Genomic DNA, 16,410 nt, shown 5'->3' with positions numbered 1-16,410 from the left:
GAACATTCAGAATCTGTTGGGAATTTTGGAGAGAAAATTTTAAATAAATTCCTGGGTGAATTTCTGAATATATGGAATAAGATATGAAAATATACTATGGAGAAATTCCTCAAAGAGTTGGTGGAAAAAAATTGCATTTCTAAAGGAAACCCCAAGAGGAATTTTCGAATGAATCTTTGGAATAATCTGTCAAAGAATTTCTCCTGGAATTTCATGTTTTGAAGAAATATTTGGAGAAACTCCTGTAGAAATATTCCTTGGGGAAATTCCTAGAGAAATATTTGAAGAAACACATAAAAGAATACATGTACGAACTAGCAATGCTTAAATCAGAACAATGAAGCAGTAACAATACGTGTGCAGCAACCCTGCTGCATACGTAGCAATCTTTGAAGAAATTTCCTAAATAATCGCTAAAGGAATCCGAGGAAGAATTTCTGAAAGAATTTCCGAAGAAACTCGTGAACTAATTTTAAAATGATTTTTTTGAGAAATTTCTTAAGAAATTTCTGCAGATTCCTGGATGAGTACCGGAAATAATTTCTGAAGGAAACCGTGGAGGAATTTTCAAACTTTGGGGGAATTCTCGCTTGAAGCATTCTAGGAAATCAAGCGAGAATCTTCTTTCTATAAAAATTCGAAAAAGTATGATAACTTTTGATAGAATCCCTAAACAAATTTTCGGTGGTTTCTCTGGTGATAATCATGAAGGAAATTCTTGAGCAGTACGGGGAAGGAACAAATTGAAAAAAAAAAAATCCCATTTATTGCCAATCCAGTTATCACATAATTATTAAAAAATAAAAAATAAAAACATTTTATTGAAAGTTTATCAGTGCAATTGCATGAAAATCCTTAAGAAGCTTGGAATATCGATTGCAAAGCATTACATTGATTAATAAAGCCCACCAATTTTCAGCAGGACTCTTCCCGTTGGTGGTCCCAGTGGCAGTTGCTCCAATCGCGCCGGTGGTACATGTGCCAGTAGCACCCGTGGTACCCGTAGGACTTGCCCCCGTTGCACCAATTGCTCCAGTCGTCCCGGTGGGTCCATTTGGCTTAGGAAAAGCAGCAGGTAAGTTCAGTTCACTTTATTTTCATTCAAGGTGAACTCATCACCTTGACCACATATGTATCAGAAAACCCATAATTAATCGACCTCAGATGTCGTCTACCCACTTGCCCGGTGAACCGTAGCGAAACGTTATGTAACCACTGACTGACTGCTGCAACCCGTCCAAACTGATTGTTATTTCGATGAACTTTCCAATTCGTGTTTTAGGATTCGGCGGTGGTGGCAGTAACGCCCATGCACAGACGGCCTCGTTCAGCATTGGACCCGGAGGCATCAGCGGTTCGTTCAGCAAATCGGCAGCTAATTCGGATGCTTTTGGCTATGGTGGATACGGAGGAGCGGGTGCTTCCGCAAGTGCCGTGGCAGAATCTGAATCGTACGGTGGAGGCTATGGTGGATTTGGAGGCGCATCGTCTAGCGCACACGCGTCGGCGAATTCGTACGGAGGGGGTGGCCTGTTACCGTGAGTTTCTGTTTATCGTGGATTAACACATATTGGCTAATCAGCGTAACCTTATTGTGCTTATAATTTATTGCAGATTTTACGGATGAATAATATTAAGACTGCCCAAGTAACCAAAAGTTCCGCTTCCCATGACAAAATGCACTTTCAAGTTCCGCGAAGTTCAGATAAAGTTCCAAACGGAACTTTCTGGCTGCTTAAGAGGCTAACGATGAGCCTTGCTGGAACTTCGGTCACAAGTTCCGTCAAGGCTAATTGTTAGCCTCTTAAGCAGCCAGAAAGTCCCATTCGGAACTTTATCTGAACTTCGCGGAACTTTGAAGCTGCTTAAGATGCTATGTCGGAACTTTGTCGGAACTTTCAAGTTCATAGAAGTTTAGTTCAGTAGCATTGTGTTTCAATGAAGATTAAATTTATTTCTTTTACAGAAAACAACTGTTTGAGCGTACACGAATAAAAGACAAATATGAATATATCAAATCAATGAAAACTAGGCTTGAGCAAAAAAAAAAATTGCCGCCCATCGGATTCGAACCGATAGTCGCTGCGTGAGAGCCCTACGCTCTACCACAGTACTACGGTTCTTATTGAGTGGACAGCAAGTTGAGTCTGACTTGAATCGATTTTCTGTCGGCAGCTAGTTTTGCACATTTGTACAGTAGTGAAGTTAGCTTGACTTTGTCAAGTGTCTTCAGCAGCGCAGCGGTAAGTCGGCAGGCCAACACGCAGGAGGATCCAGTTCAAATCTACATAGCAGCGACATATGTGAAAATATAATTATCAGGGAGCAATTTCCAGACGTGAATCACAAACCCCCACCGACAGGAGGGTGTGAATCTGAAAAACACATTTTTGTTTCTGCATGAATTTTGACAAAGTTCTGTCAGAAGCTGCTTAGAAGGCTATCCAGCGTGCTTATGTGAACTTTCAAGTTCCAAAATTACTTAAAAATGAAGCTGCTTAGAAGGCTAAAGAGCGACCTCGAACAAGCTGCTTAGCTTATAAAGTACCCTCTTATCTGAACTTTTGGTTACTTGGGTGTGACAACCGTGTGTGTTTGTGGTTTATTAATTAATGTGTGTATCGTAATAACAGAGTGGTAATGAATGTGTAGTAAATTTATTCATAAACGTACTCTTAATGTTTTAATTATGCAGAGAAATACACCATCCTCGTCGAGCATCACATTCTGATTGTGGGTTCCGGTTCATTTGCTTGAACATCATTTGGGCGAATGCCATTTGGCAGAACAAGGATTGATGAACTTAAAAATTGATGTCATTATCATCTAAAAATGTAGAGCTCGAAAGGCTTACCTTACCGGTCAGACTAAGGCCTAAGCGACCTCTGCTGTACACAGGAGTCGTCTGCATTCTACTCGGTCCATGGCTGTTTGTCTCCAGTTCCGCACTCTGCGAAGGGTCCGCAGATCGTCCTTCACTTGATCGACCCACCTAGCTCGCTGCGCACCACGTCTTCTTGTACCGGTCGGATGTCTCTCAAAAACCATTAGAGTCGGATTGCTATCCGACATGCTGATGACCCGTAGCGCCTCGATTTTCGCGGTGTGGACGATGGTTGGTTTTCTCAGCAGCTGATGCAGTTCGGTGTTCATTCACCTTTTCCAAGTTCCGTCTTCCATCTGCACTCCGCCGTTGATGGTACGCAACACCTTCCGATCGGAAACTCCAAGGGCGCGTCGGTCCTCTGCACATGGGGCCCATGTTTCGTGCCCATAGAGGACTACTAGTCTAATCAGCGTTTTGTAGATGAGTAACTTTGTGTGACGGCGATCGTAGAGTTATGCGGAATCTAATGTATGCTCGATTTCCTGCCACAATGCGTCTCTTAATGTCTCTGCTGCTGTCGTTGTCGGCTTCACCAGTGAGCCCAAGTACACGAGTTCTTCAACCGCTCGATTTCATCACCGTCAATATAAATTAGGGGTGGCGGCAGCCCTGTCGTCCTCCTTAGTCACGGTTAGTCGACGACTAAGGAGCTTTATTTTTAAGTCAAAAAAGATTTTTTTTCAAAATAAAGCCAGTGCCCGCAATAATCGGGACACAGAAATATGGCTGTAAATCTGCAATAGATACATAAAAATTGCTCAAATTTTGCCTGATAATATCTTAAGATGTGTTCATTTCACCTGCAAAATTTCATGTGAATCGGTTAAGTACCTTTTGTTGTAGCAATGAAACAGTAGAACGCGAGCAATTGAATTTTGTACAGCCCCTGGTTTAGCTTGTCAGCGCTATAACTTTTGAATTTGATAAGGGAAATGGCTGAAATTTTGAACACAATCCTCCCAATCTACTTTACTTACATAGGCAAAATTTCAAAAAAATCGATGCACTACCCACAATTTTATAGACGAAACATATATTGGGGCTGACCGTGATTTTAGCCCCTCAGACAACAATTAGTGAGTACCCCTTATTGTATCGATTGTATTGTTGAAAGTACTACACCAATAATCATCAAATTTTGCAGGCATAATATACACATAATCAACTACCTTCTGTGAAAATTTCATGAAAATAGGCAGAGACATTCAAAAGTTATGAATGGGCAAACATCGCACATGAAAAACATGAAACATTTTCACTAACACTATCCCCTATCAACACCAGTATCTTTCAATCCAAATGATAAAAGTTGATGAAATTTTGCAAATAAGTGTCTCTATAAGTATCATAATTGCTCACGAAATTTCATAATTATCCTCCTCACAGAACTTTGAATTGTAGCGGAAAAGAACCATCTAGTATGCGAATGAAAATGGGTGATGATTGTACAAAATCTTAAAAACCACGTCTGTTTGTTTCTCATCCACAGTTAGAAGTAATGCATCGATTTTTATGAAATTTTGCACAAATAATAAACATACATCAATGAGTTCTCAGTTATTTTTTGGCCAATTTTTATTGATTCAGTACAAAGCTACTGCCGTCCTTCTATGTCCCGATTATTGCGGATACAGGCTTTAACCATGTAAAATGGTTAATGTGATTATTACCATCACCCACGTGGTGCACATTTTTCAAAAAAAAATCACTTCACTTCACTTTACGACCACCCCCTCAGGAAGCAAAATTTAATAAAACGTTATTTTTGACCATTTTGGTTGTACACTGTTAACGCCCTGACCATACCAGATTGAGTGTAAATGGGATTTGGCAAAGGTCGGTACCCACTCAGGTAGCAAAAATTAATAAAACATTATTTGAGAGCATTTTGGGCAATTCAAATTGACAAAAAAAATTGTGGCGGGCGCGGTGATTCTTCTCTGGAGGCCTTTGCCATCATGTACTTTGTCTTCGACACATTAATGACTAATCCGATTCGCCTGGCCACATTTTTCAGTCGGATATACGTTTCCGCCATCGTCTCAAATTTTCTATAATATCAATATCAATATCTGCGAGATTCGAAGGGACTCGAACCACACACATCATTCGATCCATCGTCGCCTTGATCAATCGTATCAGTTTATCCAGAAATCCGTATTCGTGCATAATCTACCATAGCTCGTATCGTACGCCGATTCCAAATCGATTAACAAGTGATGTGGGGGGGCACGTTGTGTTCGCGGCATTTCTGCAACACCTGGCGGATGGCGAACATCTGGTTCGTTGTAGCGCGTTCACCCATGAATCCAGCCTGATATTGCCTCTTGACCTCGCATCTTGCCCAACACTATAAATCCTGTTCCCAGTTCATTGGTGGTGCCACAGCTTTGGTAGAAGTTAGCCGCTCGATGCCCGCTTTTTCACATTTTCTGTCCAGTCCAACTAAGTTCCTGCAATGCCACGATGTCGAAATTGCGGGGAAGTAATTCGTCGTAGATTATGCTGTCACATCCTGCGAAACCAAGTGACTTGCAATTCCATGTCCCAAGTGTCCAATCGTAGTACTTTTTTCGTCGTCAACACTCCTGTCTCGACGGAGGGCCATTGGCCAGTTCTGTTGTGCGCCCCAATCAATCAATGATTAGGTAGATTTTATATCATGTGAGCCAAAAGCTGGTGCCTTTGGCTATGGGTCCACTTTTGCTTAGGGGGTTCATATTACCTAACCATCCCCTATTATCTTCCTTACGCCACTGCCGGTCAAGGAGAGATAAGAAGATAAAAGCTATTTGAAAGCATGCAACCGAAAAAAACAACTTCGTTAATAGGGAATCGCGCCACTTAGCCGGTGGCTTCTATTTTCGTCTGTTTTCCGCTATAACTCAGTCAAATTTGAACCAATTGACACAATTTTTGGAATGCGGTGAAATAGGTATAGTATCTACCCGTGTACAACATTTCAAGTCAATTGGTTCAAAATTGAAGCCTCCGCCCAAGTGGCGCGATACCCTATTTCTCAAAGTTCAGTGGGGACGCACGGTTAACAATATTTTCAAATTATCGGGTTCGTCACATCAATTACTTGAAGTCTATTTACGCAGTAGGGGCCTGTCCATAAACTACCTAGACTCAGATGGGGGGACGGGGGGTCTAGCTAAAGCCTACAGTCCATACAAATTTCGAAAAGTTGGTATTGATGAATGTCTACGAGGGGGGAAGAGGGGGGGGTTCTGAGATTGCCAAAATTGAGTCTACGTAGTTTATGGACAGCGCCTAGTGACACGCAGAATCATTGTATATTGAAATATTGTATTGCGAGTTACTCGAGTGAGTTGTAGAGAAAATTAACTACGCATAACACACGTGATTTTATCACCCCACAGTTGAAGGACACAGCGCAAGATCCGGATGCCGTAGCGGTTTTGTGATATACACAGATATACAAAGATACAAAATAGTTGAGTAACCGATTGCTTCGGATCTTCAACTCGAACTGTTGGATATGGAAAATGAAAGTACTTAGAAACATGGTTTATTCGGCAGTGTTGTGCCCAAAATTTGAACCAAACAGCAATTCAACTGTAAACCCTTGATCTACTAAACAACTTTATGGAAGACACCATATTTCAGATAGGGACCCTATAACCACAGCTACGAAGGCTTAGGTATTCAACAAAACCATGTTGAGGTAGAAGGGTTCGATTCCCGGTCGGCCAAGGAACTTTTCGTAATGGTCATTGGCAGTGGAAACTCTCAGGTATCAGTAGGTCGGCTCCAGAGGCCTCCGTGCCCTCGCCATGAACACGAGCCTATTCATCATTTACCTGAGGGAGAAGGGAAGGAAAAAAAGGTTGGGATAGGGAAAGGACAGGTAAGGGAATAGGATCGTCATACACGCATAAGCGCATCACAATAGGTTCAAACAGCGCCCTGAAAAGGATACTGTGATAACGCATAAAGCGTAAAGAGAGCCTATAGCTCTTTACCACAGATACATATCACATTATACGAAATTCCATAATCGGATTCACAGCTATCACATACAAATGAATTAGTTTGCTGAATATTCGCCATGTGATAGAGTCGGCAGTGGCCAGTCAACGCTTTGATCAGCATACTGCAATTCTGCTTTGACAGATTTTTTTAGATACTTCGTCACCCCTAGCGATGGCTCAGTACAATACAATTTTGTTTGACGACATGACTCCAAGCTATTCCAGTATTGTTTGTGCTGAGTGGCAGCCCAGGTGTCAATCTGAAGCTTTACCCAACACTTGGATACCAGTATAGCTGGGTCAGGGTCAATTAAGTCATGTGATGCTCCAGTGCGAGCAAACTCATCAGCCGACTCATTTCCGGCGATGGAAGGATGGCCAGGTACCCATACAAGGTGAACAGCGTTTGCTGAATTCAGCTCCTCGATTTGGAGTTCGACAAGCGATAACTATCTTCGACCTGGAGTTGGCCGAAGCAAATGCTTTAATAGCAGCCTGGCTATCTGAACAGAGGTACATTACTTTGTCCATAACATGCTGCTGAAGTACCATCTGTATCATAGATTATTTTCAACAAATGTTTTTTTTTTTTAGCGCAAAAACTAATGTTCTGCCTTTCGTTCTTTGACGCCAAAATGGGATCTCTTACCGTTTTAGAGATTTAGCCAAATAGCATTTGCTAATTGCAACGTAACTTTAACACTAACGTGCATCGGAGTGCACTGACAGCACATCTATGGCACTTGAGTGCCTTTTAAATGCATTAAATAGTTCAATTTTGTAATGATCGGGTTTGTAACTCAAATGTGTTTCAAATAACGGGTTAACAACAAGCGAATACCACCGATAAGCTTGAGATTACTTATGACACTCAAACCCTATATGTTTTCCATTTAGTTTTAAGAAACAAAAGACGAACTATTTACGGGGAACGGTTACTAGACACAGCAAAAAATAGTGAGATAAGTACAGCCGACGTAAACAAATTTGTTATTTAAAATTCTATCCCATCTCACTGAATTTTACATTATACTATTTCTTGTTCGGAATGTTGAACGCAAGCTTCATACTAAGAGCAACCTGTAAATTTAAAAACAGATGAGAAAATGTTTGCGAAATGACGGGGTCCTTTTGTTACAGGTTATATATGTAACATTTTTTTAACCGTGCACAGCAAAATTTCTGAAAATTATACCCAACGGAAAAAAATGACATGCAAATTTCTATCGCATTCATCTGAATTTTACATCAAATAATTTCTTGTATGGAATGTTTAATGCAAGCTTCATACTGAGAGCAAGCTGTGAATTAATAAACTTATGGAAAAATGTGTGTGATACGACGAGGTCCTTTTGTTACAGGTTAAATGATGTATAACATTTTGCTTATTTGTGTAGTATTTTTTGATTATATTTTTTTTGTTTCGTTCAGTTTGATGCTATCTCTAACAATAAATTATGCAAAAAATTAGATCATTATTTTGGCTTTAGTTAAGATGCTGTTCACCTCATTCGCTCATATCTTTCAGAAAGGACGCAAACTGTTTTCATAAATGGTAGTTTCTCTGACTTTCTTCCAATAGTATCAGGAGTTCTTCAAGGATCTGTACTTGGACCACTACTGTTTTCTATTTATATAAATGATTTGCCTTTAAGACTCAATGGATGCCAGATTCATTTATTTGCAAACGACGTACAAATATATGTGGATGTTTCTAATTTGTCTAATGAAAAATGCTGCAACTTTAATAAATGATTGTTTATCTTTGATTTCTTCATGGGCCACCGAAAACTCGTTGATGCTCAATGCACGTAAAACCCAAGCGTGTTATATTACTCTCCAGAATTTTAATCATGACAGACCCGGGATAGTTTTGAATAACGTTCCGATTATGTATTTTAATACTGTAGTAAGTTTAGTAGTAACCCTAGAAAGCAATCTATCATGGGATAGTTTTATTTCAAAACAATATGGAAAAATATATTCAGTTCTGCGTACTCTGCGTTATAATCCTGATTTCTTACGACAAGACACTAAGGACTATTCATTAAAGATAGTGGACACCTGTTTTTCAATAGAAAATATGTATTTTCGAACAAATTCATAAGTTTATTTTTTATAAATGACAATCAACATACATGTGGCCAAATTCACGTGAGTTTGAACATTTACTTCGCTTTTCGGAAGAACGCTCGGACTTTCCTCTTGATATCTCCCATTAGATTCTGCACAACTTTCTCCGTAACTTTTCGTTGTGCCGCAAGCCAAATTTTTTTGAACCAATCAACAGAGCTTGCTTCTCTTCCATCTTTCTTAAGATGCCGCTTAATTATTGTCCAGTATCTTTCCACAGGACGCTGTTTAGAGAAGTTTTGTGGATTTTGCCATTTTTCGACAAAATCGACTTTTTCCGTCTTGAGCATCTCTAGTGTAGAAGAAGCGTAATAAGCGGATGCCAGATACGCCTAAAACAAAAGAGGATCCGTATGTTTTCGGTAGATAAGTAGAAGTCGTTTTTTGATGCATTCCTTTCTGTTATTTTCACCGTTGACTGTTCCTGTTGTGAAATAGGAAGAATTCTTTAGCCACATGAACAATTGGCTTGCCACACTAAAAACTTTTTCCCAAATTTTTCAGTTCTGATGTACCCTACATCATCCGGCACATCTGTCCCCTGCTTAGCGTTAAAAAATTGCGGTCCCGGAAGTGTATTAGTAAGCCAATTCTCGAAACGACAACTTTTTGGAACACCATTTGTGCAGAATTAATCTGCTAGTCGCAAAGCTAATACGACCTATCGCTCGAAATTTCTTACTTTTCCGTTTTCTTTGAGTGTGCTGCAAAAGTGAACAATGTTTTTACACACTGAGCAAAAATTCACATTTTTTTGTTTAGTTTTAACTCTAAACTATTGGTAAACAGATGTCCACTTTCTTTATAAAGATATATCAATCATAATTGCGATTAGTTTACGACAATCTTCGTTGAAAATGGAAAAAGCTATAAAAACGTGATTTAAACTCACTATGAGTGTTATGAAATGACACATCATATACAGTGGTACAAATTCGTTTAAACGCACTTGATTTTTGTACGGTAAACTCTACTTGAAGGTGATCTGTGTTTTATTGGTAAATGTTTTGGTAGACACTCACCTAATGTACTATCTGCATGGGTAACCAAGAATTCTTTTGTATTTGTTTTACCTTTATCAGGTAATAATCATAAAATTTCTGGAGGAAAATTCGTTTAAACGCACTTTCTACGTTTTTTCAAAAATTGTTATTGGTCAATTATTTCACAATTTTAGATATCAATATGCATTTCTACAAATACTATTACTAATGATTCTTAGGGCGTTATTATCATAAATTTTAACATGCAGCAACATAAAGAGAGTGGTTTGAGAAGTATGTGCGTTTAAACGAATTTGTACCACTGTATTGGGTAAAAGAGTATCAATCGAAATCGCAATGACTTGGTGAAAATTTTCGACCAAACGTCGTATTGTGGCGATCAGCACTATTGCAATAAGCACAAAGCAAGTGCCACTGCTTATGAAGTGCATTTTGTCCGAAATTCTTCCTACTTTCATGAATGCACAATTATTCTACAAACTCAAACACTAATTGCTTAATTTTCGGCACATTCTGGTACAAGATATTTACACACACAACAGATACACATTACACACCCCTGCCATCCGGAACTTGCCTGTCACCATCGCACCATCAAGAGTGTATATTTCAATGCATTGGACGTACTTACATTTTGTAATCTTCGCTGAAATACTGAAGTCCACCAACTATCTGCTACATTTATTTTACTAATAGTCTCGCTCGGTTTCTTCACCTGCAAAGTACGAAACCGTTCATAGTGCACTGAAATGGTCGCCCCCACCGCGTTCATTTTACACACCCACTGGCAACCCAAATCTCACCCGGCAATGTATGATCTCAAACTTGCCATGTTCGGTCAGTTGCTTCCGTATCTATGCTAAGGCTACACTCTCTCTAGCTCCTGATGTCCTGATCTTCAAGTTGGACCTTTAAGTGTCCAGATTTCTCCTACTTCTGTATGCATCATGCATATTCCGGACGTTTGCTTGAAACAACACACTCCTCGGTGAACGCGGTATGTTTTTTTTCACTTATCCTACCGTATCCACCGCGGTGCACCGGTTTTTCACAGATAAAGGTCTGTCGAGAGAATCACTTGGCAAACATCTGTTTTTCACTGGGAAAATACCTGGTTAATCCGCGAGACCGTAAATTGAATTTACTGTTTTTTCGCGACGACGACGTGCCAGCGTTACGAACAATGTAAACAAGACTAGCTTTATTTGGTGCAATTCAAAATCGTTTCAAATTGTATAAACTGACAAGTCACGGTATGATGCATCAAATCAGAGAAACATCGTATAGAATCGCATCGACTTAGAGAGAATTGTCACCCAGTCTTCATAGGGTATCGCGCTACTTGGGCGGTGGTTTTCTTCGTCTGTTATTTTCGTCTGTTTTCCACTGTAACTCGGTCAATTTCGAACCGATTGACTTGAAATTTTGTACACGGGTAGATACTATACCTATCTCACCGCATTCCAAGAATTGTGTCAATTGGTTCAAGATTGACTGAGTTATAGTGGAAAACAGACGAATATAGAAGCCACCGCCCAAGTAGCGCGATTCCCTAACAGAATTTAAAGAAAACATTAATGTGAGCAACAAGCTCAGATGCTTGGGTTTATGTTAGACACAATTTACACTCCCTTTAAGAATGGTAAGCTGACACAGTGGTATGGTCTCTGACTGTTGAGCTTGAGGTTCTATGTTCGAGGCTGGATGTCTGCCTTTTTTATTTCATGGGTTTGTAGCATCGTAATACTTATCAGTGAAAGTCGTTCTAATCGTTTTTTGTCGACAGTTTTTGACATCGTATTATTAGTCATGAAAAATCAAAAATAGTCGTCGGAAGTATCTATATGGCCTCCACTTTGGTACGTAAATAGCAGTTTCGTGCACTTTATACGATTGAATATGTTCTTATATGATGATGCATAGCTCAATTTATGTAGCCCAAAATGTTAACTGGGTAATTGTTGCTTCCTTGAAAGTCAATATCCGCGGGTAATTGAGTGATCAGGTTCACCCCACTGATCAACTACACCCCAGTTTACGGTACCGCACTTTGGCCAAAACTCCGGGCTGGCCAAAACTGAAGCTTCTACCCTATTTATGTTATGAATTTATTCCGATTATAATAATGTATAATTTTCATTGTGTTTATTCGCGATACTTTTCTGTCAACATGAAAGCTACAGCAGCAACAACAATTGACAAATTTATTATCGTTTTGTCGTGCACTTGAAGAGTTCTACAAGGACAGAGTGATTCGCCTAGAGGACATCTGGGGAAGAAGAACAAGTTTTAAGAGAATCTTAAAATCAACTCTTCAAGAGAATCTTAGGATGGACCACTTTGATTATATGGCGTATTCAACCATAAAGAATATATGTAATTTTGCAGAGCAATTTGGTTTATGCATGGTTTTAAAGAACAGGTGTTGAAGAATACTTCATAAGCATTATAAAATTAATTTTGTTACGTCTTAAAACGACCTAACATTTGAAGTTGAAATACGTGTCTGTAATAGGATTCGAAATAATAATTAAATGGAACAGTATTCAACATGCTTTTCCTAGTTTTTTTTTTTTATTTCTGTCAAAACTATGTACATTCTTGGAACTATAACTTATTATGGGCACATCATAAAAATCAATAATTATCGTTTGTAGTTCTTCAATTTTGGTAAATAGACTTCAATGCGCAAACAACGAGCCTTATTGTTTTGGGTCGCCAATGTTTTCAATTTCTAGAAGAACCTGAAATTTATCAATTTTTAATACAAATCAACTTACATTACTGTGAAAGAAATTAAGTCTTACAATGGTCCTGGCCCAACATTATTGGGGCGAAATCTATTTCCGTATATATTTGAACGTAGACAAGCACACACTGCAGCTGCATCGTGAAAGTAAAAAAAAAACACACAATTAACAAATGTAAATTCCGTATCTAATTTGAACATACCATGACGTACAGCTGGGTGCAATGGATGAGGTGGTCCTGGTACGATTACCCCATCGGGATGCACATGCACCCTGTGAGGGTAAAGACCTCCGTACTGATGAGACGAATAAAATGGATTATTCGACTCAGGAAATAGTGGATGCCCTTGATGAGAATGATGAACTATCACAGAATTGATATTCGGTTGGGTATGGATCACTGTCGTCGAGGGAGCAGCTGTTAACAAAATGTTAGTTAACGTTATTATTATTTTTTTTACCAGTGCGTTTCAATAGTAGAACATTAAAATGTGATATCCTAGAGATACATACCGGAATGTATGTTAGTCGGTGCTGATTCTTTGATGGAACCAGTTGAACTATCTTCTAAAACTCCTCTGACACCGCCAGGAGTTTGATTTACTGGAAAAATGCACATGTTAATCAAGTTCTTCGAATTACATTTCAAATATTTACCTGTGGGTGTTATCGGAATACCCGGTGAAAATTTTTGCGCGGGCAATGCTAAACCATCGGAATTATGGAAATTGACGAGCACCAAAAGACAAAACCAGTTTAGAAGCATTTTGGAAACACTTCCTGGTCAGGAGACTAGAACAGAAAAGAAGCTCCCTCGATGAGGTGAAGATGCGTACTGATTTGAGCTGATATGAATTTTCTAGGCTTGAGTGCCAAATCACACACAAAATGATCTGATAAATGTATGATTTTTTTCCATCTTTCTTGTTTTCAGCGGTCGTTTATAATATTCAAAAGTATAATAACGGACACCGCAGTAATGGGCTTGCATACATATATTATTATTTATACACACATTATAACTATCACCACATACTTTGACGTTGGCTGAACTATTTTTTTGGCTTTGGGCGTAAATATTATCACAACTATGTATTATTTAAGTCGATAACTTATGCAAGTGTTACTTCTGTTTGTCTGTGGATAGATATTCATCGAAAGGGCCCATATAGCCGAGGCGGTAAACGCACGGGTATTCAGCATGACCATGCTGAGGGTGACGGGTTCGATTCCCGGTCGGTCCAGGATCTTTTCGTAAAGGAAATTTCCTTGACTTCCTTGGGCATAAAGTATCTTCGTGCCTGCCACACGATATACACATGCAAAATGGTCATTGGCAGAGGAAGCTCTCAGTTAAAAACTGTGGAAGTGCTCATTGAACACTAAGCTGAGAAGCAGGCTTTGTCCCAGTGAGGACGTTACGCCAAGAAGAGGAGAGGATATTCATCGATGCGATGAAATCATGCTAGAACGACAGATGGTTCTGCTTATCTTGAAAACTCGACATTGGTGAGATCGTTGACTTTTAAATGATCAAACTGCGATTTTCGAGGGGTAAATCCGAGTCGGTAAACATTACATCGAAACGAGTTTAGTTTCTGTTTTGCCACATACACAAATTTTCGAGATCATGTCATTGTCTTAGCAAGTTGAGTTAAATGATAAAATCCGCACCTTCTTTGTCGTTTCTTTTGTGTATTTAATCCGACAATTCTCTGCTCTGCAAATACTTGATTGGACCATCATATTTAGGGAGTTTTTGGTTTCATATTTTCACTCATACAGACCCACCCTAAATTTCTGAAATTTACACACGACTATAAACAAACAAAGTTATGTACAAAAATATGTTTAGTCTTGTGTTTAGTTGTTTGAGAGCGAACAATTTTTGTAATAAAACGAGTCTAGATGTGCAAAATCGTGTCATTTGTACTAGTTGCTTACTTGCTCGCAATTAACATCGAATTGCGTGTGGAGCGGACCTGGTGTGTTCTTCCTTCGGAAGGGGAAGTATAGCGTGGGTCCCGAGATGAAACTAGCCTAGGGCTAAAAATCTCGTTAATACAAAAAAAACATCGAATTGCATTTCTTCAGACAAATTTGCCTAGTATGTCTTTACAATGTATATAAAATTTCTTCTCTCATGACCGCATTTTATTCAATCAGAGATCTTCCATAGTATTCTGACATCTAGCTAAAATTTAAAGATGATCCAATAAAAAAAGTTGGGATGATATTTTTACGGGGACCAATCGTTCACGTAAAAATGGGATTCAGTGTACAGGTATGTTCCGTTTTTGTCAACACGGTCTGCGATTTTCAGTTGATAAAAACGGAATAATTTTCTTCGACAAAATATTTTGCAACATTTTAATATGAAATGCAAGTTTTTAAATTGAAAACATCCATAAAGTTAAATAATGCAATTTATTATAAAATTTAACAGTTCTTTGACGCCTAATAGCACATCTTCTTTGCACAATTTTGCATCATACAGTATTTTGACTGACGTTGATGTGACTCCGCAATTGTTATCACATTTTTGGGAATTTTAGAAACTAAAATTCATATATCTGTGTATTTTTTGAGCGCAAGAATGACGCCTATTAAGGTTCCAGTACCCGGATTGACGCTTTTAAGAATGACACAGTTCTTTAAATGATCGATCACCCGAAAATTGATTTCAATATTCTAACAAAAAAGATATGCTCTATTCCTTCCGGATGGCATTCCTCTACGGGTATCGTTTAAGATTTCTCTAAGTATTCGTTCAGTGATTCGTATGGAAACTTCTACTGTGTTTATTCTTCTTCTTGGCGTAACTTCCCAACTGAGACAAAGCCTGCCCTTAAGCTTAGTGTTCTATGAGCACATTCACAGTTATTAACTGAGAGCTTCCTCTGCCAATGATTTTGTAGTTCTTTTTCTTTATGTTTCTACGTCTCCACTGGCACTTAGCCTGCCTCTCTTCAACTGAGTGTTCTTTGAACATTTCCAAAGTTATTAATTGAAGGGCTTTCTTTGTCTGTCATTACATGAATTGTGAGGCAAGCACAACGATACACTATGCCCAGTCGAAAAAAATCTCCTGACCGGAACAGAATCGAACCCGACGTCTCCGGATTGGCGATCCAACCTTACCGTCTAGTCCGCCTTAACCACTAGGCTAACTGGAGAACCCTGCATTATTTGGTATGTACAGGAGATAGACAAAATGATCGGGACAGGCAAAATTGTCACTTTTCAAAAAATGGTCAAACAGCTGTAACTTTTTGAAAAGTGCATCAAAAAATCTAAAAATTTTACTGTAAGTTGATCAACTAGTTGTATATCAATGGTCCAATTTTGGTGAAGATCAGGCTATTCTACATAAAATAAGAAATATTCGTTGAAAAGTCAAAATTATCCGATAGCTAACTTTGAACTGTTATATCTCCGGATTCAATGAACCAAATGCAATGAAATTTTGAGCATTTAAGACTTATATGATAAGCTTTAAAAAACTTTTGACATAACCTAAAATTGTTCACACGGAATAAAATTATAGCGTTAAGATTATTTTTCTGATATAACACCAAATAATCAAAAAACTCAACATCGCTTCAAAATTCGAGTTGGTAATTATAGTTTATTTGAAT

At 38.8% G+C, this 16,410-nt stretch overlaps 1 protein-coding gene and 1 long non-coding RNA gene across 4 annotated transcripts in view; one reads left to right on the top strand and one right to left on the bottom strand.

Moving 5' to 3' along the window:
- LOC109416176 (uncharacterized) overlaps positions 1–16,410 on the top strand; it is a 31,874-nt gene that overhangs the window by 11,939 nt on the left and 3,525 nt on the right. Inside the window, exons 3-5 of one of the 3 annotated variants that reach the window (XR_009997892.1) lie at positions 920–1,075; positions 1,283–1,538; positions 1,615–1,643. This is a non-coding gene — a long non-coding RNA (uncharacterized LOC109416176). Of the gene's footprint in view, positions 1–919; positions 1,076–1,282; positions 1,539–1,614; positions 1,644–16,410 lie in introns of those variants that run through there. The other 2 variants (XR_009997893.1, XR_009997891.1) reach the window with 2 other exon arrangements.
- On the bottom strand, positions 12,598–13,849 carry LOC109407406 (uncharacterized). The gene is made up of 5 exons (XM_019680424.3): positions 13,430–13,849; positions 13,286–13,375; positions 12,975–13,190; positions 12,830–12,905; positions 12,598–12,766 (listed from the first exon to the last, which is right to left on the bottom strand). Exons 1-5 carry the CDS (start codon positions 13,536–13,538, stop codon positions 12,757–12,759), a joined length of 501 nt encoding a protein of 166 aa, XP_019535969.3. The 5' UTR covers positions 13,539–13,849; the 3' UTR covers positions 12,598–12,756.

The sequence above is a fragment of the Aedes albopictus genome, chromosome 2, assembly GCF_035046485.1.
Source record: "Aedes albopictus strain Foshan chromosome 2, AalbF5, whole genome shotgun sequence".
NCBI lineage: Eukaryota > Metazoa > Arthropoda > Insecta > Diptera > Culicidae > Aedes > Aedes albopictus.
The sequence above is the reverse complement of the archived record's forward strand: the minus strand, read 5'-3'. Positions and strand labels throughout refer to the sequence as shown.

Excerpts from the sequence above, each read along its gene's own strand:
- LOC109407406 (XM_019680424.3), bottom strand. The coding sequence starts at position 13,538 with ATGCTTCTAAACTGGTTTTGTCTTTTGGTGCTCGTCAATTTCCATAAT. Across the intron at positions 13,376-13,429 it reads TATTCCGATAACACCCACAG|TAAATCAAACTCCTGGCGGT; the intron begins GTAAATATTTGA and ends GCATTTTTCCAG. Across the intron at positions 12,906-12,974 it reads GCACCCAGCTGTACGTCATG|CTGCAGTGTGTGCTTGTCTA; the intron begins GTATGTTCAAAT and ends TTCACGATGCAG.